The 25,530-nt window shown below is 40.7% G+C and overlaps 2 protein-coding genes across 2 annotated transcripts in view; one reads left to right on the forward strand and one right to left on the reverse strand.

Annotated features, from left to right (window-relative positions):
* ANXA10 (annexin A10) overlaps positions 1-16,192 on the forward strand; it is a 30,807-nt gene extending 14,615 nt beyond the window's left edge. The window contains exons 4-12 of the mRNA XM_081926206.1: positions 2,406-2,519; positions 4,832-4,922; positions 7,015-7,094; positions 7,991-8,044; positions 8,125-8,218; positions 9,226-9,321; positions 10,130-10,188; positions 13,958-14,080; positions 15,858-16,192. Coding sequence (XP_081782332.1) covers positions 2,406-2,519; positions 4,832-4,922; positions 7,015-7,094; positions 7,991-8,044; positions 8,125-8,218; positions 9,226-9,321; positions 10,130-10,188; positions 13,958-14,080; positions 15,858-15,926 — 780 coding nt within the window. The 3' untranslated portion in view covers positions 15,927-16,192. The remainder of the gene's footprint in view (positions 1-2,405; positions 2,520-4,831; positions 4,923-7,014; positions 7,095-7,990; positions 8,045-8,124; positions 8,219-9,225; positions 9,322-10,129; positions 10,189-13,957; positions 14,081-15,857) is intronic.
* Positions 16,193-17,439: 1,247 nt separating this feature from the next.
* The window catches only part of DDX60 (DExD/H-box helicase 60), a 55,534-nt gene continuing 47,443 nt past the window's right edge, over positions 17,440-25,530 (reverse strand). Inside the window, exons 36-38 of the mRNA XM_081924249.1 lie at positions 21,821-21,972; positions 21,095-21,157; positions 17,440-19,484 (exon numbers count right to left, since the gene is read on the reverse strand). Of these exons, the coding sequence (XP_081780375.1) occupies positions 19,385-19,484; positions 21,095-21,157; positions 21,821-21,972 (315 nt within the window). The 3' untranslated portion in view covers positions 17,440-19,384. The remainder of the gene's footprint in view (positions 19,485-21,094; positions 21,158-21,820; positions 21,973-25,530) is intronic.

Genomic DNA, 25,530 nt, shown 5'->3' on the forward strand with positions numbered 1-25,530 from the left:
AGCCTGCCATCATAGGGCCATTTCTGTGGCTGATATTTGGCTGATATATGACAATTTTTGTGAGCCATTTCTAGAAGGGCTATAAAGCAGGCTATAAGTATCCTAAATAAATGTGTGTGTGCATGGCAAATGTGATTGTTGGATAAAATTTGGTGCAACCCAGAACCTTTATCCAAGTATCAGCTGTTGTATCAGGTATCAGGACTGGGAAAATCCTGATGCCACACTACACCCACCTATGAGATGATCTCATAGTCTTTATGTGCAGGGGAAAAGGAGTGCACTGTATGACTGCATCAAGGAACCAGGATCACTGTCCTGTCCGCTGACTGATATCCACTGTTCATGTAAGACACCCTTGAGCCAACAAAGGCTGACACAGCTCAGAACAGTTGCAGAGAAGCTAAAAGAACTATAAGGCTGTTGCTTTCAGTTCTAAGATCATTAATGAGGAAGTTGAAAATGCTGGCATTGAAATGAATTGCAAATTGCAAAATGAATTTTAAAAAAGCAAAAACAGATGCAAGTTGAAGCACATAGTTCCACTGAGACACATATTTCCATTAAAACATCCAAACTGGTTCTCTCATTTAGACCTAAGCACAAACTTCTCTGAGATGCCTTCTTACAATTACCCTATGCTTATTTCTCATAACCGAGATAATTAGAAAATGTTAATAATGACAATTCAGAGATAGTTGTCTTGTCTTATTTTTCACTGCTCTTCTCCATTTACCCTAGTTCTAATTGCAGGGGGTAATTTTTAATTAGTCTCCATTTGTATTATTAATCAATTCCTACAGGCATGCTGTCAGCAGCAAATGTCTTAATGAATTAATTTCTATTCCACATGTGATTTAGTGGCTGTCAAATGTATCTAATGTGCATTCAGCAAAGATTACATATTGTTTCTTCATCATAAATTCATTTTTAATTTGTATGTCTCTTTCCTCATTGCTGCTCTGCCTGCTATGTTAATTATATTCACTGGGCCTGTGGTTACCTTTAATTATTTGCCTTCTGAGAGCAGCTTTTGCATTAGCCGTGCTATATTTCATTTATAGTTTATATTACCCCTTTATTGCTAGATCCCTTGGTAATGGAAGTAATCATACACAATTCACAAAGAAACACTTAAAGCCAAGTTGCACTGGAGGACACATCCCCTTGTGTTTTGATTCAGTCAATCAAAATCTAGACCTTGAATTGGTGATCAAAGCAAAATAAAGGCTGGTAAATTGAAGGAAAGACAATATGCTCCAACCCAGTAAATATGATTCATCTATGGATGGAGGCTGAGTGTGGATTCAGCTGCTGAAAAAAGTACTATACATGCAGAGAATGGTAAACAGGGTGAAATTTTGTTGTTGTTTAGTCATTTAGTCGTGTCCGACTCCTCGTGAGCCCATGGACCAAATTACAAAATTAGAAATCCCATATCTGGTATCAGAGAATTGTGTACATAGTGAGCCCTTCTAGAGTTGTACTACACCAGGGGTGTGGGTGTCTGCCTCCTTTAACAGGTGGTCATCGCACCAGCACCAAGCAGGGTGTGAGGAACAAACCGTCCAACAGGTGAGAGGCACTGATATAGTTGATCATGCCAATTTTTTGTACAATATACACAGCTACACATGAAGTAATTTTAATGGGGGCTTGAGCATTCTGAGAATAGTGCTAAAACACACACACACAAATTCCATACCCTCCAAGCATCCTGATTTTCCAGGACCAGGCCTCTCATTACAGAAGCCATTCAGGTTTCTGATTTGATCCTGAAATATTCCTTTTTTCATTTTTCCTCCACATCTCAGAGAACAATTAAAAGTGGTGCATGTAGGTACAAAAATGGAGTCCTGTTTACACTGAAAAGAAAAACCTTGCACTAGATGAAGGAAACGGTGAAGGCCTTCCTATAATTTTGAAGGAAAAGGTCACCAATCCACTTTAAATTCTGTAATTGCAATGCTTCAGCAGCCAACCATTTCTTAGGAAACATGGGGGGTATTGAATCCTTTATTTACAAGTGGAGTTGATTTGCAAATGGAGCCTGACACTGTCTACTCAGAAGGAAGCCTTACTGTATTCAGTGGAGCTTACCCCCAGGTAACTGGGTGAAGACTGGGCAGCTTTCACTGCAATCCAAAGCATTTTTACTCGGAACGAAGTTCAAAAGGATTTACTCTCTGGTATGTTCCTGATCATTCTCACAGTTTCCGTTGTTGTTGAGGGTAAGTGGTTTTCTACTTGGTATGTTCAGTGTGACAAAGCTGCAGAACGCCTCCTCACTATTACTAAGATTGTACAGTACACATGATTATTTCATCACTCATATACAGTAAATGAATTTGCACTGAGAAATGCAGGATGTGCAGGATAACTAAAGATCACTTTCTTTTCCCAAGGATTTACTACTGGACCTGAAAGAAACTCTCTCGGGTCATTTCAAGGAAGTTATGGTTGGCCTGATGTATCCGCCTGCATCATATGATGCCCATGAACTCTGGCATGCTATGAAGGTACTTGCTGAACCCTTGTAGACATTTTTATATAGTTTATTTATTGAGATTTGGCTACAGACCATAAGGTTAGAGTTTTATTATTGAATCTGGAGTGAATATATCAATATTAAGTCCAGGTTACCTAGCAGCAGGGGTGGACTTTGGTCTTTCAGATTTTAGCAGTGCCCTATCTGAAATTCAAGGGCCTCTATCTCTTGCCTTCTCTTCTGCTCCATTGACTATGTCACAGTTGTCACACCCTAAGACGCCCTCTAGGCTTGGCACCTAGTGTAGCAGACCCAGCTGAGCTGCCTCTGATAGCAAACCACCAAGCTGATCACTAAGATCTTCCAAGGAGACCCTGCTTGTCATTCCACAACCCGCAGATTGTCTCTTAATGGTAATGTGAAAGATCTTTTTGATGAAAACCCCCAATCTCTAGAATGCCCTCCCTAGCATAAGACAGAGATAGTAATTACTAGGGCTGGGCAATATATCGTTATATCACCCCAAACCACTTTGAAGTTCACATTGTGATAATTGTTTCATAATATTTGAGCTGGCAACGTAGTGTGAATCACAATGTGTGTAAGGGCTAGGCAATATCTGGTTTTCAACATCACAATAACTCAATAGCTAAACATTGCAATGTTATCAGCAGCTAAACCTCACAATATCACCAGCTAAATATTGCAGTCTACCACAATGTCTGAAATAAAGATGGAACTATACAGAGGTGAACAGGACAATATCCTGGCAACTGCTACAACTTGGAGGTCTATCCTGGCAACTGATACTATTTAGGGGTCTTTTTACCTAGCTCTTATATACTTTTATTGAATAGTATTGTTTGTACTTTTTATGTAAACTGCTTAGAGATTATTTATATATTAAGTAGTATAAGCATTTTATAAATAAATAAAATGGGAGAAAATATGTACATGATAGCTGGGAATTCCACAGATTTTAGGTATATATTTAATCATTTAATTTGACTAAAAAGCATGGAACAAACTTGTATATCACTATAAACAAGGACCATGAACCAGAACAAAAGCAGCTGATTGTTCATCACAAATTAATTTTTATGGCCAACATGTGGAACTAATAGCTACTATTGTCCTGCCATTATCTCCAATTCTGCACACAAACATACCCATTGCAACTGTCAATGGTGAAGCTATTTCTACATGGACTCAAACCTTGTTCCCATAATGGTTTGCCTGAGCATGAAATAGCCACATTGCCTGGTCCCCTGCATATTTATTCAGAATTTCAGTGAGATGACTCATTCTCAGATAAGTGCACCTGGGGTTCCAGTCTTAGCATAGCAGCATGCTACCAAGCTTCATGTGTGCAACTGGGACAATACACAGTAACAAAGCAGAGCGCACTATCACTGCTTCACAAGGCTGATCTTCTTCCATACTTGCTGCAGAGAGACTTCTTCAGCCCAAATTTAATCCATCTGAACTGGCGAAGCAGGGAGAAAGCACTCTACTTCATCAACCCAATCTAGATTGCTTTCTTCCTCAGTGATCACCTCAAGGCAATTATGGAGGAAGCAGAACAGGACAGATTAAGGAGATGGCAAGTCAGTGAGATGAAAAAGGGTGTCAAAGGGAGAGTGCCATGGACCAGATTCAGAGACCTGGAAGTCTGGATTGGACCTATGGGCTGCAGGTTCCAGATACCTTTTTTTTACAGTTTCATAAGGGCACCGTAATACTGGCACACTTCATGTGGAGCTAAAATATCGCTAATATTGGTGCAGCTTATCTCATTTTCCACCTTGTTTTATTGAAGGAATAAAAGGTAAATGTAAAGGTACCCCTGCCCGTACAGGCCAGTCGTGACCGACTCTGGGGTTGCGCGCCCATCTCGCTTAAGAGGCCGAGGGCCAGCGCTATCTGGAGACACTTCCGGGTCACGTGGCTAGCGTGACGAAGCTGCTCTGGCGAGCCTGCACCAGCGCAGCACACGGAAACGCCGTTTACCTTCCCGCTATAAAGCGGTACCTATTTATCCACTTGCACTTAGGGGTGCTTTCGAACTGCTAGGTGGGCAGGAGCTGGGACCGAAAGACGGGAGCTCACCCCGCTGCGGGGATTCAAAGGAATAGCAATGCTTAAATTCAAAATGTCACAGGCTTAGGCAGTCCAATGCTCAGTGACCAATGCACTGCTATAAAAGTAATGAGATTTTTCAAATCACTGCTTCTCAGGAAAACAATAACTTGAGGTAAAACATGGCATGCTGTATTTATTCTAAATAAATGGATTTGTAACCACTGTTTATACTAGCAATGTTTTTTTTCTGCTTTGACCTAGGGGGCTGGCACAGAGGAGAATTGCCTCATTGACATATTAGCCTCGAGATCAAATGGAGAGATCTTCCAGATGAAGGAGGCCTACCTAATGCGTAATAATCCCCATTGTTTCCTGCAAAAATATGCAGTTGCAGCTGCAAACTAGAAGAGGCTAAATACCTAATTATATTACAAGCCTACATGCTTCCTGCTACTTTTGGCATTGGTTTCCCTGCAGAATCCTGGGAATTGTACTTTGACGAGTTGCTGACAGGATTCCACACATACACACACACCAGAAAAACTACAGTCATTGTTATTCTTAAACTACTTTGAGGCTGCAATCCTATATATACTTACTTGGGAGTAAGCCTCAGTGAATACAGTTGGTCTTACATCCAAGCAAACACCATAGGATTAAGCAGTCATCCTGTAGCACGTGTAAGCTTTAAATATGCCACTATTATCCAAACCAACCAGTTCTTCCTTGGTTTAAAAAACTAGGTGTTTGGAGAGGGGGTGGCTTTCGTAGGAAACAAAGTGCAACAGCGATACCTTTCTTACTCTGTCCCTTAATTAAGTTGTGTTTTAGAAATAAAATGCACAGCTCTACTTTATTTCTCTGAAAATTTATATGCAGTAAAATGAGGGTTCTGATAACCATTGGGCATGATTGTGAGCCAGTGTGGTGTAGTGGTTAAGAGCGGTAGACTTGTAATCTGGGGAACTGGGTTCGCTTCCCTGCTCCTCCACATGCAACTGCTGGGTGACCTTGGGCCAGTCACACTTCTCTGAAGTCTCTCAGCCCCACTCACCTCACAGAGTGTTTGTTGTGGGGGAGGAAGGGAAAGGAGAATGTTAGCCGCTTTGAGACTCCTTCGGGTAGTGATAAAGCGGGGATATCAAATCCAAACTTTTCTTCAACTCCATGTTTAATACTAAGCATAACTAAAACAACACGATTATTCTGTGGCCACAAGGAGCTTTTTGTTATCCTATTAATTTCCCTCACTGAAGATGTGGACCAGACCATGAATCATTTGTTAAGTAAAAAGGTGGCATTATTAGGTCATTAGAGCAGGATCTTAATACTATTCCACACTGGAACAAAAAACAATATTAAAAATTGCATAAAATTTGGTTATAATTAATTCATATACATTATATGAATATATTTTTGTATCTTTGAGTTCCTATGATTACTTTGTAGAATGTCTGCTAATCAGGATGTAGCCTGTAGAGAACCAGTATTTCCCATTAATAAAATGAAGATATTATGCTTCACACAGTGTCATTTTAGGGACACTTTTTGCAGTTGCTGTTTGAGAATGTACTTTGCTTACTATGCTAAGTCTCTTCTGCAGCATAGTTTTCATGATAATTATTATTTACCAGCTTGGTGTAGAATATTCACACCCTTCCAATCCATCTCCTGTTCCCAATATCCTTATATTAGAGACAAATTAATTTCCTCCAAGTTGTGCAGCTCAGTGGGTTTCCACATTGGCTTGCTTGCCAAGAAACCTTCTATCCCTCCAACAGAACCTCTGTGCACCAAAGGATTCAATGAAATGGTCCATAGTGCACAGATAGCTCACAAGAGCCTGGTCATCATTTCACACAAATTACCATATTTTTTGCTCTATAAGACTCACTTTGTCTCTCCTAAAAAGTAAGGGGAAATGTGTGTGCGTCTTATGGAGCGAATGCAGGCTGCGCAGCTATCACAGAAGCCACAACAGCAAGAGGGATTGCTGCTTTCACTGCGCAGCGATCCCTCTTGCTGTTCTGGCTTCTGGGATTCAGAATATTATTTTTCTTGTTTTCCTCCTCCAAAAACTAGGTGTGTCTTGTGGTCTGGTGCGTCTTATAGAGCGAAAAATACGGTAATTGTGCATGCACACAGGCGCGCACACATACACCCTGCAGATGCACCTTGCATGGGGTAATTGTACAAGTTGTTTCTCAGCGAAGCGAAGCTGCCATTACTGCTCTTCTCGCAGCAGCATTGCTTTTATTCTTGAATTCTTTGCCCTAGTGAAATTATTTACCTTTTCAGTGCTAAGCACCTTGTGTCCCAGCTACAGCCTAGCCAGTAGAGAATTCTTTAGCCTTTTGAAAGGCGTTGATTGGACATCTTTTGACATGTGAAATATCAGCTTTTACTCATACGTAGTTGAAATGCATTTATTGTGTTCTTCCTAGAATATGACAGTGACCTTCTTCAAGATATTGATTCTGAGACCTCTGGACACTTTAGGGATACACTTATGAACCTTGCTCAGGTATAGTTTGCATAATTATTTGAAGAATTGCATGGTTAAAAAGGCAAAAATATTTGTGTTGTCCTGTGTTGATTGGAATTCTTAAAATGAACTTTTGTAGAATGAATAGGGGAGAATTCCTTCTGAATTTTCATCTACAACTTATTTTTTATTTATTTAGAAGATTTCTATCCTAATGATCCTCAAGGTGGCATACACTGTCTCTGTAATACACACTTCTTTGGCCACATGAAATCTCTTGCTTCTAATTGCGGAAGCAGAACTCACCACTCACCTTATTTCAAATGGTATATTCACAAGGTATCTGTGGTCCAGTTCACACTGATGCCATCCCATTCCCTCTGTAATTTCCTGATTCACAGTAAGCCAAAGTCTGACATTGCATCTGAATCAGTAAACTATGGTTTGCACTTGACCTCCAGATACAAAATGGAAGTTATGCTTTCAATATATACTCCAGTTCTGGCTTGAAAGGCAAGCACTAGCCAGATCTTCTGAATTTGGATGAGAAACTATGGCTTGTACTAAGTAGGGGGCAGAAATCAGAGTGCATGAGGGGTGCAGGGGGGGGATGTAACACTAAAGCTTCATGTAACACTAAAACATGGTTTGCATGTCATAGGTGGGTGTTTAATCAGATGTGCTGTTGTCTGTAAAATGAAAATGAAAGATAGGGTGGACAGTGTTTAAAATAACCAGGTTTAGGGGATGGTAAGAGTGCATATATGAGTGCATGTATCCATGGTTCAATATTGAAAGCTGTGTGCAGTGCCCTCATCTGAGTAGCTACAACTAGCTCCATGTCAAATTAAAGCGATAAATGGGCTTCCAGGGCAAGGGCTGTAGCACACTACCATAATCACCACAAATTCTCACTTCAAGTTATTTATTTCCAGGGAACGAGACAAGAAGGGTATGCAGATCCTGTTATGGCTGCTCAGGATGCTATGGTATCCAACAATTTTCAAAATTAGTTTTAAAAGTTGTTTGATGTAATCACCTCCCGCTCACTGTTCTTCTAATGATCTAGGTCATATGGGAAGCCTGCCAGCAAAAAACTGGAGAACACAAGAACATGCTGCAGATGATTCTGTGCAACAAGAGCTACCAGCAGTTGTGGATGGGTAATTCCTTTTCATCACGGCTTCACTATGTCAATATGTAACAGAAAGAGTCATACAGCACTTGACATGCCCAAACGCTAGTATTCCCATAAATCAGCTAACTTAATTCAAACGGATTGCATTTGAAGGCCAATTAATACATATGAATGCATATTTCACTGAGGACAAGGCTATTGAAGGCTGCCAGCCATGATGGCTATGTTCTAGCTCCATCGTTGAATTGGGCTTTGCCTCTGAACGCCAGTCATGCACAAGTCCTGTTTGCAGGCTTTGGAAGGAATCTGGTTGGCCATTGTGAGAACAAGCTGGTGGTCTAGATGGGCCTTTGGCCTGATCCAGCAAAGGTTTCCTTATTTTCTTATGAAGCAGCTTCTCCCTTCCCCCCATGCCCAAACACATCTTCCGATATGTGGGCTGACCTAGATGGACCACAATGCAAAATGGGTCCATTGCACAAGTTGCACACAATTTTTTGCTGTGCCAAACTGATATCCATGTACAGAAGGAACCTATTTGAAACAGCACTATTGTGTAAAATAGCCAGAGAATAGCACTAGAATCTATCATACTGATGTTCTCACCTTGGCCAAATAAGGCACAAGTGACAATGGCTACTATAGTTGTTACATACGGCATATATGTGTAGTTGTTGGCATCCATCTGTCTCGGGAGACAGTGGAGGCGTGTGCCTTTCAGGGTTAAGTCAAATTGTTGGAAGGCTGCAGTGCTGCTGTGCCTGTACAGACTGATACAGAAGAGACATGTTTTGTTGCAACGGGGGCAGATGAAGGCCATTATAATTCTTTTCTCAGTTTAAGCAGTGGTGATTGTCAAAGCACATTCCTTGGCAAAGAGGCCAATATTTTTTAAAAATTATTGAATACTGTATTAGATCTTTATTTTAAAATCTTCAAACTATCAGTGAACTGGAGCACTAATATTCCAATTCATTTATTAAAATTAACTGAGAAAAAACTAACTCCTCACCAGCCATATATTTTTTTAAGTTTTCCAGGAATTTCAGAATATCTCTGGACAAGATATAGTAGATGCCATTAATCAATGTTATGATGGATACTTTCAGGAACTACTGGTTGCAATAGGTAACAAAATATTTATAAATTTTACTACGCTATGATATTACTTTTATGTTTTAATATCCTTTATATCATCACTTTCTTAAAGTGACACATTTTGAATATATGCAATACATTACCAAATATACAAAAATGAAAAAAATGAAATGCAATCTGGGAAAAGCACTATGTTCATTTAAAATAACACTGCAATAAGCTCTCCAACCTACCAGCTACTATTCGCCTGGAGAAAATTGCTGCTCACTCTGAATGAGCAGCTAATTGTATTTCTGTTTTATTGCTGTTGCTACAGATTTCCTGCACCACGTTCAGAAAGTCTAGATCTTCACTCAGTAAAACTATTGACAATGGTTAAAGCTTTTTAGATTCCAGTTTAAATACAGCTTTTCTATGGAATTCGTCTTCTTGACATCTGAAGAGACCATTTCGAACTGTAAAATATTTAATGAAATAGATGGCACAAAGACAATTAATTGCCTGCAGCCTTTGAAACTTCTAGTGAGTAATTATGTTGATAGCCCCACTAGAAGATTGGAAAACAAAACATTTTAAGGCCAACACTGCTCATGATGTTGGAGTGTCATAGAGCTAACTATAAACTATGGGATTTGAAGTCACTTCAGATATCAGTGTTCATTCTGTTTGTATCTTCCATTCGAACCCATTCACCACCAACTGTCAGAAAAACATATTCCACAAAAGGTGGAAAGAAATGGATGGGCTCATACCACCCGAGACACAACTAATGATTATTAATATCAAATTTGTTTCAATTTTTAAGTTTGTAACATTGTTGTCTGATTTCCCCCCTCAGTTCTGTGTATCAGAGACAAAGCTTCCTATTTTGCATATAGACTTTACAATGCAATTCACGTGAGTATTTGCGTAATTTGAGAAGCACAATTTTGCTATTATTTTGTTTGTATGTGGCCCCATTCTCCTCTAAAGGAGTTGTAATCCTCAGTTTTAAAGTGCTGCTTCCTAGCTTTAGGACTTTCTCATAATCATAATCATGTCAATCACAAATCCCAAACAATCCACTTGATGTAGTAACAAATGCAAATGCAACCCAACAACACTTTTCCAAAAATGGTTCGGGATACAAATCACTCCCAGGTTTACAACCTAATGCTAAATGTTTCTACTCAGAAATAAGTTTGGTGGGACATAGGTGGCATCCACACCATACACTTATGAACATTAATGGCACTTCAACAGTAATGACTTTCCCCAAAGAATACTTAGGATTGTAATCTTAAACCCTGTTTAGTTACATCTGGGAGCAGGTGGCACTGTGATCTAAACCACTGAGCCTCTTGGGCTTGTTGATCGGAAGGTCAGCGGTTCAAATCCGCAAGACGGGGTGAGCTCCCGTTGCTCTATCCCAGCTTCTGCCAACCTACTGTAGCAGTTCAAAAGCACACCAGTGCAAGTAGATAAATAGGTACCACTGGGACGGGAAGGTTAACAGCATTTCCATGTGCTCTTCCAAGCACTCATCACGGTGTCCTGTTGACCCAGAAGCAGTTTAGTCATGCTGGCCACATGACCCAGAAAGCTGTCTGTGGACAAACGCCAGCTGCCTCAGCCTGAAAGTGAGATGAGTGCCGCAACCCCATAGTCACCTTTGACTGGACTTAACCATCCAGAGGTCCTTTACCTTTTTACTTTTTACATCTGGGAATATGGGACTGTACAGTTAACCAACCCTCACTGAAGTGCAGTTCTTTCCAGCATTCCACATGCTCAGGGTAAAAACATGAAGTGGGGAACCTTCTCGGTTCATACATCTTAGAAGCCTGAAAGAACCTGCCACAGATTCTTTCTCTGAATAAGTGAGAAGGTAGAAGGAACCAGGTGACAACAGGGGCATTGCTAAAGGCAGAGTTTTAGCCCTTCACATGAGTAATGGCTAAAGGCGCCTTAAGGGCCATGCTATTTAAACAAGGCAACATTGGTAGGGATGGAAGAGCTGGTGTCAAAAAGTGACTGCATGAGAAATTCTCCATAGCCAATAGAAGAATGAGATTCTACTCTAAACTGCCCTCCCAGTGGACAAATGCCAGTGTGAGAAACTGGTGAACTCTCCACCAGAGATTTTTAAGCAGAGGTTGAATGGCCACCTGTCAGAGATTCTTTAGTTGTGATTCCTGCGTTGCAGCGGTTGGACTCAATGACCCTTGGGGTCCCTTCCAACGCTACAATTCTGTGATTCTGTATGCATTTTCAACTGAAAACAAATCTTTACCATCAGTCGAAACGGCACTATTCAGTGTGGACTGACACTCCCTCTGGTGTACAAACCTGAAATTACAATTGAGGAGGTGTCATCATGCAATAAATCGTCTGCTCTGTGGTTTGAAAAATAACCTGGACGCTGTCAGATGCACTATTTTCTATATAAACTTCATTTGCATTCAGAACAGCTAAAGTGCCAGCATGTGGCAACAGGATAAGCCCCTATACACACCAAAGAACCCTAAATACTGCATATTTCATTGGCCAGTTAGCACTTAACTCCTGACTGGGCCTTGTTGCAGGAAAGTGAGCCCATCATTTCAAAAAGCTCTTACTTCCAAATAGTGTCCATTTTAATTTCTGAATAGACATCGCAAGGAACTTTCCCTTTCTTTTGAGAGTTGATCAGTGAGGCTCAGAAGAGTTGCTTCTTGAGATTTCAAGGAGCAAGGTGGTAACACCAGCCGATCAACTCAATTTACCTGTTTTATTTTTAAACATCTATTCAGTTTAATTTCCTGAGAATAAGCATTGCTTCCTCAAGTAATTATTGAGGAATTTGCACAAGAACCTTTTGGGAGAAGGACTGACCACGAAGTATAGTTTGTCCCTCTTTCTCCCAGAGGACAGCTGTATAGTAAAGAGACACACTTGGGGACAAAGTCAGTCCATGGGGCAGCTGCATGTACAGTACTTTGTGTTCACGTATAAAGCAAGACTTTTTTGGGTGTTTTTACCACGAAAAGAAGTGTGTAGGTGAAGGAAGGTAAACCTTGTTCCTTCCCTCACTTGAACTCACTGTCATCATGAGCAATCTTCTCCCTGACTCACTCACTTCCAGTATGGGATGGAAGAAAATTGCTTGAAAAAATAGAACATACAGGTGGAGAAAATGAACTGTTTCATCCCCTCACACAGTATCATGGGAGGAGGAAATTTACACCACTTTATATGTTAACAGTGAGGCCTCTATATTTTTTCAATTATTATTATTTTTATTTATTTATTCATACATACATACATACATACCCCACACACTCTGGGTGGCTCCCAACTGAATATTTAAAACATGATACAGCATTAAACATTAAAAACTTTCCTAAACAAATTCCCCAAATAAATGCTCAAGGTGGATTACAATATACCACACACACATTTATCCTCACAAATACCCTTTGTAATAGGTTATAATAAGAGACAGTGACTTGCTTCATGGCCAGATTCCTCGTGCCTTCCTGAGATCTATGGGCCACAGATGCCGAAAGACATTTTAAAATGCCGACAAGGCAGCAATTTACATATATTTCCGAATTCAAAGTTGCTGTTCTCCTCTCCTCCAGTTTACTGCTCAAGTTAGATCTTCAAGTGAGCTGTTAAAATTAACATCTGCACACCCCCTGCAAAGGATGGGCAGTAAAAGTACAATGGTGAGAAGTTACAGCTGTATCCCAATTAAAGTAAATTGCAGAGTAAGTCTGACTCATACACTCCCATTCTTGAGAGACTTCTCAGATCTCTGCTATAGCATCGTTTAAAGTGCTTAGCCCATGCATTAGAATGTGGAGTAATGAGGAGTCAACTGGAGCCTATAAAGTATTTTTCAGGCGTAGTCCTTGATGGGCAGGAGAGGACCAGTGACACAGATTTTGAATGATTTTCTCAGTTCATAAATGTACCTGCAATTCATGTACCGGTATCCAATAGTCACATTAGCACAGAAATTCTGTGTTCATATGCTCAATGGTGCAGCAAATAAATGTCATTTTGGACCATATTAAAAAGAACTTGCAAATGCATATACACTAGCCAACTGCAATTTCAGAGGTATCTGACACAATATAACTGTGCATACATTAGTATATTACAAAGGTTTCCCTGTAAAAAATTAACAGTGTGCAAGATTTTTCTAAGCTTTTCATCATAAAAATCAAATCTACAAATAGTTATTTTGTTCCCTTATCACTGCTTCCTCTTGGGGGAAAAAGCCCCTTCATAGAAAATGGCAAATTTATCTTGCCATATAGGAAAGACATACTGGCCAGCTAAGTGCAGTTCAGAATACTGTGTCCTCTAGATGTCACCATTGTTCCATAAACCTCATGTTTTTCAGGTCAAGTATCTGGGTACTCCTTATATGGGCTGGCCAATAAAGCAAGATGTGTGCCGCAACTCCAGAGTTGGCCACGACTGGACCTAATGTTCAGGGTTCCCTTTACCTTTACCTTTTATGCAGAGTGCAGCACAGTCTGTACAGTAAAAATGTATTACTCTCAATATTTCTCACAACTGTATTCCATGACCATTCATCCTAATTTATCATCTGAGACAAAAAGTTAACCTGTTTCAATGCTATATGTAAAAAACAGACATCTAAAACAGTCAAATGTCTCCTGTCCCCTTTCAGGAGTTAGGATTCCATAACAAAACAGTTATACGGATACTGGTTGCCAGAAGTGAAATAGACCTGCTGAACATAAGACAACGTTATAAAGAGAGATATGGAAAATCACTGTTCCATGATATCAAAGTAAGTATGTTTGGGTTGACTGTAATAATTTAGACATTAAAATAAAAGACAGCAATCATTTTAGACGTCCATGCGTATCCTCTGATATCAAGAACGCAGAAAGTAATTGCTTCTGAATGAACCAACCAACTTCTTGTTTCTTAACAGATTAAATCCTGTTCCTCTTAACTATTTGCACCATGCTTACAGTTTCTACTAGTAAGATGCACTGTATCTCTGAAAGATGTCCAGTGGTACTGCCCTTGTTCTTACTGTATGTCATACTTGCCCTGATTTTCTTGGAAGCCAAAACAGGCTCACTGTCTGCTTAACTTAATGCAGTTGGTGTCATTTCCATGAATAAAACAAAACACCAAAAACATTGAAAGCAATGTTGTTACTCCAAAGCACAACACAGTGTACCCCTGATTTGTGATATTAAACTATATTTCATCAAAATATATAGTTTCTTCAAAATATAGTTTAATATATTTTATTTTACTCAGTGCAACCAATTTTACACCAGGAGAAATCCAAGAACACACTGCTGGGCTCCCCAAGTGATATTAGAGACTCCACCTTTAGAATGCAACAACTAGTAACTCTTTGACCTTATCCAGTATGTTCAATTAGTTATCTTATTCAAGATCTTAAGTTAGTTGAGGAGCATACAGAAGATTCCCTCAAAGTATATCAGAGACTATGGCCCCAAACTTTGCAATCAGTCCCCAAAAAACCCACTGAATTGCAAATATGAATCATATGCATAGCAAAGCTTTTTGGCACAGAAACTATGAGAGAGACAAGAAGTAGTTAAATGATAATGATCCCTGGCAAAAACGATGAAGTTCCAATTATGCATAGTGTTTATTCATGTACCCATGCCACTTTTCAGACAAACAGAGCAAATACAACGTACCAGGACGGGCTAAGAATCTGTCCTAGAATGTTGTGACACACCGTAGATTGTGGGGGTTTTTGTGGGTCTGCCTTCAGATTGTGGTGTTTGTTGTATTAGGTGGAGAAGGCGAATTCACAACCTGGCCTTCCTTCCAAGGCCCAAATATAAACCAACCGCAAATAAACAACAATGGTTGGTCTATCCTTCAGGATGGCCAAGCCAAAACAATGGAGGCAGGAGGCAGGGATGAAATACGTAAGACTGGTTGCAAGATGGAATCATGCCCACTCAAGGCACTTCCAGGTGACCTGTTTATTACGTTTGTTTGCAGAAATTAGATGTTGGCTATTTGATGAGCTCTTAGTCTGACTTGTTTGTTGGGAGGTTATGTCTAAGAAAGTGTTGTCCCCCAATTTCTGGAGTACTTTCCCATCAATTTCCATATCACAGAAGTCCAATCTTTTGAGGAAGCAGATTTGTTGCATAAGTCCTGGCAATGAACTACAATTGCACAGCATGAATTAGCTGGTATGAGATTGATTCCAAACCCAAAATAACCAGTCTGGAAACACCCTCCCATGTTGCTACTGCACTTCCTCAACCTGCATGAGACACTGCTAGGCCAAACAGGAGTTTCACTGAGAAAGAACAGGCACAGCAGCAACTGAAGATCACCTCTGTCTTTTGCTTCTCTGTCCTGCAAGTGTATGAAGACTATCCTCAAACTCCATTCCTCTTGGTTATATATCTGCCCTACATATGCCAAGTTCAGAAACTCCTATCACCAGCTCTGCCCTTTAAAAAGTGATTAAGTTCTTGCAGAAAGCAACAGGGTTGCTGTTGCTGATTTTTTAAAAAAAATGTGTAATATTTAATGAATATTTATTTATCTTGCAGCATTTTTCCTCCGGACATTATGAGAGTGCTTTACTTGCCATCTGTGCAGGTGATGCTGAAGATTATTAGAAGGAAGAAAACTATGTTAAAAACGAAAAAGTTTAGGGATGGAAATGCTTTCAAGAGATTCAAGCTGTTCTCATTATTTCTGTGTACTAATATACTTCCCAGTGTGATCAGTTCATTGCCTATTCTTTTCTAAATTTGTTTCAAACAAATAGAGATTTTCACGTACCAGATTTTTTAAAAGAATGAATACTTCGCTATTAATATATTGCATTTTACAAACTTACTTCAAAGTAGACTTCTAATAAAATCCATGTGATTCCTTTCCATCCAAATGTGTTTCATACTGTTAAGTACGTCCCAGTCTCCAAGCCATGAGAAATCTCAGGGATTGCAGCATATAACTTGGGTTTGGTTTCTTTGGAATGAAGGTTACTCGAGGCTCAAGCATTAATACTCCCACAAATCCTGCTCTCCCACATTCATTTTTTAGGGAGGCTCTTCAGTGGCATGGCTCTGGATCAAGTATAGGGAGCAAGTCAGGCATCTTTTTTTTGCCCCAATCCCAAAACAGACTGTCCTTTGTTCTTTTTCAGACACAAACTTCCTCTCCTGCTTACCTTCCAGGAGGGTCTACACTCTACAGCCATTTGTTTCTGTGCACCCCTTTGCCCTAATTTACATTACAAAGCATACTTATGAAGCAACGGGAGAGATTATGGGCAACAGACATTAAATTCACAGCATGCTATAATCTCAGGGAAAACACCACGAAAATGGTACAGTATATAGATGGCATCTTACTCCCAAAAAGCTTGCTAAAATGTACAAAGGGAAAACATCAACCTCTTGTAGATGCAAAAAAGAGGAGGGGTCATACTATCCTATGTGGGAGACATGTGTAAAGGTAAAAGTAAAGGGACCCCTGACCATTAGCTCCAGTCGTGAGTGACTCTGGGGTTGCAGCGTTCATCTTGCTTTATTGGCCAAGGGAGCCGGCGTACAGCTTCGGGGTCATGTGGCCAGCATGACAAAGCCACTTCTGGCAAACCAGAGCAGTGCACGGAAACGCCGTTTACCTTCCCACTGGAGTGGTACCTATTTATCTACTTGCACTTTGATGTGCTTTTGAACTGCTAGGTTGGCAGGAGCAGGGACCGAGCAACAGGAGCTCACCTCGTTGCGGGGATTCGAACCGCCGACCTTATGATCAGCAAGTCCTAGGCTCTGTGGTTTAAGCCATAGCGCCACCCGCGTCCCCTTGGGGACATGTGTAGCCATTGGCAAATACTGGAATGATATTTATAACGAGTTTAAGAAACTGTTTAAAATCACCTTTAAAAAAAACAAACCAGAGATTTTGCTACTTTGTATACTACCACCAGAAATTTAAAAAGATATAAAAACATTGTTTATGTATGGTATAACAGCAGCTAGAACCCTTATAGCAAGGAACTGGAAGAATGAAACACTCCCAGAGATTTCAGATTGGCAGATACTCATGTTAGAATACTACAATTAGCAATACTGACGGGATCAGGTAGAGGAATATCGAAACAAAAAAACTAGAGAATGATAATATTTAAGAATTATGTAAAACTTTATTGTACAAATAACTCCATATTAGCAGAAATTGAGTGATATTTGTAAAGAAAAAGATCAAATGAATGTATACAGAGCAGAAAGAAATAATATTTTACAATGTAAACCTGTGTAAAAAAGAATATTATATCAAACAGTATAATCAGAAGGATGGGAAGGATTGTGCTGATGAGTACTTTTACTATGTAAATAACTTTCTCTCTCTTTTTTTTAATTTGATTTCTTTGTTTCTTATCTTTGTTACTTCTTTAACATTTTTTCTTTATAAATTTTCTATTTTATATAATTTTCTTTTCTTTTCTTTTTTACCTGTTAAGGGATAGTACATAATGTTTGTATAGACGTGCAATTTTTTTAATCAATAAAGAATTGATAGTACAAAGCAGATACTTAACAGAGCAGGCGAGGCTATTGACTTAGCAAGCAAGTTGGTCTGACCATTATGACAGTCCCCTTTTCTGCAATAATCAATCTCACAGCGTTCAGAATCACATGATTGGAAAAGAGAGCCCCCAACACCCATTTAGACTAACTCCAAAGTCATTACATTATCAACAACAGCATGGCAGGACAAATCTATACCTGTTTATTCAATGAGGTGTTCAGTGAGGTTATGTGCAAAGGATATGTGCAAAAGATTACAGCCTAAGAATCACAATGTGTCATTGCTAGACAATTCTTGTTTTGCTTCTCACACATACAAAGATAAACCAGACTTATTAATATTAGGGCAGCAAAATCTTTTTCATCAGTTCACTATATATTGGCAGTATTTATTCTTAATAAGCTCCATAAATTCATGCTTCAACAAAGCCATGATCCTGCTTATATCTCCCAGAATTGTACCACACATTGTATAATTTGGGGCGTTTTCCATATCCTTCCTGAATTCCAGATCAGGAGGGTTGGGGAAACTCAACAAAGGGAGTTTACTTTGTTGGTTGTTTACTTATTTGTTAGGATTTAAAATCCCTAATTCTAAACAAACAGGCAAAAACAAAACCCCAAGAACAAAAACAAGATTTATTTATTTATTTAGCTAGCTAGCTTCCTTTCACCATAAGGTGTCAGAGTACGTTACAATAATTACAACACAAAGTTAAAAACATATAATGTGTCCTAAATATATATCTATATCATCTATATCTATATATCAGCTGTTAAAAGCCATGGTAAAGAGGTGTGTCTTCAATTACCCCTCCCTGTGTTGTCATTTAAAAAATAGTTAGGCATGCTGACTTATTTGACATTTTTCCCCAGCTATTTGAACATACATAGTAGAAAAGCATTTGTAGAACAGATGGAGAAGCTCCCCACTCCCACAAAAGGCATTTTGCAGTAACCTCTGAGGAAGCATAGAACAAGGAGAGAAACTCTATTGGGGAGTTGGAACTTTTGAGAGGGGTCAGAAGACAGTCCTGTCCGCAGTATAAGCTGTCTGGTGCCTTCTGTTAAATAAAAATGCTGTCTCCCTTCACTTTATACTAATTGAGTACTCTAACAAAAACTCTAAAATTGTCCTACATATTATGGGCAAACTGAAAGGCAGGGGGTGGGACAAAACACCCTAATGAAGACTGAACTTGCTAAGTGGCTGTAGACCACAGAAGGTAATGGAAGAGGGGTGTGAGGGAGAGACAGAAGACAAGGGAGAAAGGTGTGCAGTGCCCATGAAGAAGGCATGGCTGGCTGGGACCCTGAATAGGAGTACTCCCCGCAGCCACATTTCGTTGCTGCTCCCTCTTGCATACCAGATCCTTCTAAAATCTTTAAAATTAATTATTCGCATTAAGGCAGCACCCCTAATAAAACAGATATTGCATATCCATTCAACCAATCACTGGTGTCTACTTGATACAACTGTGAACTGTTATCCCTTCCTACAAAGCACCATATTTTTGGTGCAGGCATTATTCCAGTTACACCACTTTCAGTTTCGCCCAGTAGTTCTGACTTAATTGTTCAAAGGCGCACACGACGTTATCATCCTCTTTGTCGCAAAGTTCACGCAAAGAGACACTGGAAAAGAGAAGCAGAAGTAAATTAAATGTTTTTGTGAGAATAAATGTAAATGTTTTTATACACCTTCAACCCTGAAAGCTGCTTTGTTGTATTTTGTAACATTTTTGTGCCTGAGCCCACACGAAACCATCCACCCCCCTGCTAGGCGCAATATTTTGAAAAGTATTCAGGCACCATTCAGCTATCAGTTCTGGCCTTCCTTGATTCCCCCCATGGTGCTTCTTGGTCCTGCTACATGATTGGGCCAGTCTTGTGTTTCTTTATGGTTTACCTGAATTAAGCATCTATCTAAAACAAAAAATACTTTTGTTTTTGTTGCCTCGGAGATCTCACTCTTGATGTTCAAACCATGTTCAAAGTGTTCAAACCATGTTAAGGATGATACAGAAGAGGAGTGGCTGGAAAGCCACCCAGGTCAAATACTGAAAGTTTTTGTCATTTGTGTTCATCACTGCTAGCAAATCCCCATGAACAACATTCACACCTTAGATGTAAAGATGGAAATGGAGGTGACGACACCCACTGGTGTTCATTTACCATGTGAAAACTGGTTGGACTATGATATGTTTGAGTCACCCAGACTAATCTCTACACCCATGGTAACAGTGGAGGCATCATGCGGGTAAATTTGGGGAAGGGGGCACAGAAAGAGCAAAGTATATTTTGTCAGGAAAGTTGTACCTCATGTGTTAAGATCTCAGAAAGATATATAACAGTACAGTGGTACCTCAGGTTAAGTACATAATTCGTTCCAGAGGTCCATTCTTAACCTGAAACTATTCTTAACCTGAAGCACCACTTTAGATAATGGGGCCTCCTGCTGCTGCCGCACCACCAGAGCACGGTTTCTGTTCTCATCCTGAAGCAAAGTTCTTAACCCAAGGTACTATTTCTGGGTTAGCAGAGTCTGTAACCTGAAGCATATGTAACCTGAGGTACCACTGTATATGTTAATGTCAGTAGTCCAGCAAGGGGGGGGAGGGAAGGGCAAGTGCCTTGTTTTGGCCCCTGCCCCCTCTTCTGGTGCCAACCCAGGTATGATAGGCACCAGTCTACTGACCTCTGTTAAATAGTTCTAAAGAACAAGAGTAAACAAGCAAGACTTCATTGCATACCTCAAGAGGTTTTCAACCTTTTTGGGTCCACGGCTCCCTTGACCAACTACATTCTTTCTGTGGAACCCTTGTGGGGCTCAGGAGCCCAGTTATATCACCCCTTACCTGCAGAGCTGGAAACCCCTCACCCCTTTTCAAACATTCTCGCTTGTGGAGTGTTCCCTCAGCCTCTTCCCATCTCCTTGGGAGTCCTCTGGGAAGCAGCAGTTGCCTCCCTGCCCCCAAAGAGAGGTGCCTCCTCCCACTGCCCATAGGGGCCTGGGAAGCACCCCCTGGCCAGCCCTAGAGGCACCATTCACCTGCAGCACTTGTAGCCAGGACTACTGCAACAAGCAGCTCTGCAAGCCTTTGGGAGGCAGAGACGCGAGAAGGCATCAGAAGAGGGAGGGAAAGAAAGAGGGACAGAGGCCTGGTGTTGCCTGCGGCACCTCTGACTATCATTCAAGGCACCCCAGGGTGTCTTGGCACACTGGTTGAAAACCGTTGGCATACCTGATGACTCGAAGAACAAGGCCAAAGTCTCTCAACAAAGTATAGGCTTCTCCTTCATGTATACTAAAATTGGAAGGAAAAGTAGGTTAGCAGAGTTATATATTTCATGTACTTTTCTTGTTCTTGATAGCCTTGCTCTCCAAGAATTAGTCTGATTCTCTTTTAAAGCCATCCAAGTTGGTGGCGATCACTTCCTCCTGTTGCGTGTGAGTTCTACAATTTAGCTATGCAGTGTGTGAAGAAGTATTTTATCTGTCCTGAACCTTCCCACATTCAGCTTCGTTGGATGTCCACGAATTCTAAAGTTATGAGAAAGGGAGAGAAACTTTTCTGTATTCACTTTCTCCATGCCATGCTTAATTTTATAAATATCTACTGTACCATGACACCTCTTACTTGCCGTTTCTCAAAGCATTTCACCCTGAGAGGTTTGTAGGACAGCAACACAAGAAGGGGTCGTTTCTGTGGTGGCTCCCCACTTGTGGAATGCTCTCCCCAGGAAGGTTCGCTTTAGTTACATATCTTTAAGCACCAGGAAAAACATTCCTCTTCTCACAGGCTTTTGGCTAATTGAACCATCTGTGGCCTTTTAAACTTGGGGGCGTGGGTACTGTTCTTGTTTTTACTATGTTATGCATTTTTGTGTTTTTATATGTTAAACCACCCTCAGATGAAGTGTGGTATAGAAATATAATTAATAAATTATGAAAGAAAGAAAGCACGTACCTGTTATCCTGTGCCATTGCTGTCAGAGATCCATGTTTATAGAAGTCGAGCACATATGCATTAAGTGGCATCATTCTGCCCTGATTATCACATATCTTTGAATAGAGGACTGGAATGTTTGCACCATTAATGCCTATTGTGCGCAGTATAACCTGCAGAAACAGTAGAGCAACATTCATTTTTCATACTACTCAGTTACTGACCAACCCCTTTGCCATATAGTAATAAAGCTGATAGAATGATCTCGATACGAGTCCAAGGCAGACCTTTTAACATCACAGTAATCCAAGTTTATGCACCAACTACTGGTGCTGAAGAAACTGAAATTGACCAGTTCTATGAAGAGTTACAACACCTTATAGAAGTGACACCAAAGAAGGATGTTCTTCTCAGTATAGGGGATTGGAATGCTAAAGTAGGGAATCAAGAGATAAAAGGAACAACAGGCAAGTTTGGCCTGGGAGATCAAAACGAAGCAGGGCAATCACAAACACGCTTTTCCAACAACACAAGAGACGACTCTACACATGGACATCACCAGATGGGCAGCATCAAAATCAGATTGATTATATTCTCTGCAGCCAAAGATGGAGAAGCTCTATACAGTCAGCAAAAACAAGACCTGGAGCTGACTGTGGCTCAGATCATCAGCTTCTTATAGCAAAATTCAAGCTTAAACTGAAGAAAGTAGGAAAAACCACTGGGCCGGTAAGATACAATCTAAATCAAATCCCTTATGAATACACAGTGGAAGTGAGGAACAGGTTTAAGGATTTAGATTTGCTGGACAGAGAACCTAAAGAACTATGGATGGAGGCTCGCAACATTATACAAGAGGCAGCAACGAAAACCATCCCAGTGAAAAGGAAATGCAAGAAAGCAAAGTGGCTGTCCAACGAGGCCTTATAAATAGCGGGGGAGAGAAGGCAAGCAAAATGCGAGGGAGATTGTGAAAGATACAGGAAATTGAATGCAGATTTCCAAAAAATAGCAAGGAGAGACAAAAAGGCCTTCTTAAACGAGGAATGCAAAGAAACAGAGGAAAACAGCAGAATGGGAAGAACCAGAGATCTGGTTAGAGATATGAAAGGAACATTTCGTACAAAGATTACCATAATAAAGGACAAAAGTGGTAAGGACCTAACAGAAGCAGAAGACATCAAGAGGAGGTGCCAAGAATACACAGAGGAATTATACCAGAAAGATATGAATTTCTCGTACACCCCAGGTAGTGTGGTTGCTGACCTTGAGCCAGACATCCTGGAGAGTGAAGTCAAATGGGCCTTAGAAAGCACTGCAAATAATAAGGCCAGTGGAAGTGATGGTATTCCAGCTGAACTAACTATTTAAAATTTTAAAAGATGATGCCATTAAGGTGCTACACTCAATATGCCAGCAAGTTTGGAAAACTCAGCAGTGGCCAGAGGATTGGAGATCAGTCTACATCCCAATCCCAAAGAAGGGCAGTGCCAAAGAATGCTCCAACTACCGCACAATTGCACTCATTTCACACGCTAGCAAGGTTATTCTTAAAATTCTACAAGGAAGGCTCAAGCAGTATATGAACCGAGAACTCCCAGAAGTGCAAACTGGATTTAGAAGAGGCAGAGGAACCAGAGACCAAATTGCAAACATGCGCTGGATTATGGAGAAAGCTAGAGAGTTCCAGAAAGACATCTACTTCTGCTTCATTGACTATGCAAAAGCCTTTGACTGTGTTGACCACAGCAAACTATGGCAAGCTCTTAAAGAAATGGGAGTGCCTGATCACCTCATCTGTCTCCTGAGAAATCTCTACGTGGGGCAAGAAGCTACAGTTAGAACTGGATATGGAACAACTGATTGGTTCAAAATTGGAAAGGAGTACGGCAAGGCTGTATATTGTCTCCCTGCTTATTTAACTTATATGCAGAATTCATCATGCGAAAGGCTGGGCTGGATGAATCCCTAGCCGGAATTAAGATTGCCGGAAGAAATATCAACGACCTCAGATATGCAGATGACACAACCTTGATGGCAGAAAGTGAGGAGGAATTAAAGAACTTTTTATTGAGGGTGAAAGAGGAGAGTGCAAAATATGGTCTGAAGCTCAACATCAAAAAAACGAAGATCATGGCCACTGGTCCCATCACCTCCTGGCAAATAGAAGGGGAAGAAATGGAGGCAGTGAGAGATTTTACTTTCTTGGGCTCCATGATCACTGCAGATGGTGACAGCAGCCACGAAATTAAAAGACGCCTGCTTCTTGGGAGAAAAGCAATGACAAACCTAGACAGCATCTTAAAAAGTAGAGACATCACCTTGCCAACAAAGGTCCGTATAGTAAAAGCTATGGTTTTCCCAGTAGTAATGTATGGAAGTGAGAGCTGGACCATAAAGAAGGCTGATCGCCGAAGAATTGATGCTTTTGAATTATGGTGCTGGAGGAGACTCTTGAGAGTTCCATGGACTGCAAGAAGATCAAACGCATCCATTCTTAAGGAAATTAGCCCTGAGTGCTCACTGGAAGGACAGGTCGTGAAGCTGAGGCTCCAATACTTTGGCCACCTCATGAGAAGAGAAGACTCCCTGGAAAAGATCCTGATGTTGAGAAAGATGGAGGGCACAAGGAGAAGGGGACAACAGAGGATGAGATGGTTGGATAGTGTTCTTGAAGCTACCAGTATGAGTCTGACCAAACTGTGGGAGGCAGTGGAAGACAGGAGTGCCTGGCGTGCTCTGGTCCATGGGGTCACGAAGAGTCGGACACGACTAAACAACTAAACAACAACAACAATAAAGCTGCCCTGAACCTGGATGAGATCCCAAGAACAGGTTTCATGTGCTTAAGGGGGAAATGGTTGCATTTAAGGCTACATCCGCAGTATGCACTTAAAGCACTATGAGACCACATTAACTGCCATTGTGGTTCAAAAGAATCCTGAGAATTGTAGCTTGTTAAGAGAGATGAAAGTTGCTAGGAGACCCCTATTCCTCTCACAGACCTACAATTCCTGTGGTGGTTTAACAATCAATTTCCTGTTCTTGGGCAGCTCTGGGAATTGTATATGAAGTCATTTTGTGCCTTTAGAAAACAGGGGACAAGCAAGCACAAAATAATCTAACGTCCATGAACTTATTTTCATACAGTATTTCTATTTTGGTGCTGCTGTGTAATGCCAGGTCAATGATTCACAAGACCGCTGCCATTCATGACTTGATCGTGGACGATGGAATTGACCTGGCATGTGTAACAGAGACTTGGTTGGACATGGCCGATGTGCCTGTTCTTGCTGTTGCTTGCTGCCACATTTCACACAGCAACCCATGTCATATGGGGGGGGGGGTTTGCAGTGATCTTTAGGAAGTCATTAGCTTGTGCCAGGTGTCCTAATTGTGAAGACCCAGTTTTCTGAGTGTATGTTCTGGAAGCTGGGCAATAGGGGAAGTACAGGATTCCTTTGAGTGTACTAACCTCCCCGCTGCACCAAGGATTCCTTGCTTGAGCTGCTTCAGGTCATGGTAGATGTTAACATGCATGCCAACACAACCTTACCAGGGGCTGCTCAAGACCTCATGGAAAGCATGGCCTCCATGGGACTGGGCCTGAATAAGTTTGGCCCAACCCAGACATGGCTTAGATCAGGTGTTGACCTCAATGGACATCGATGATCTGACATTAAGTAAAAGTAAAACAAAAGATCACAACTAGACTTCTCTGTGACCCTTCA

The sequence above is a fragment of the Podarcis melisellensis genome (assembly GCF_964234715.1).
Source record: "Podarcis melisellensis genome assembly, chromosome: 9".
NCBI lineage: Eukaryota > Metazoa > Chordata > Lepidosauria > Squamata > Lacertidae > Podarcis > Podarcis melisellensis.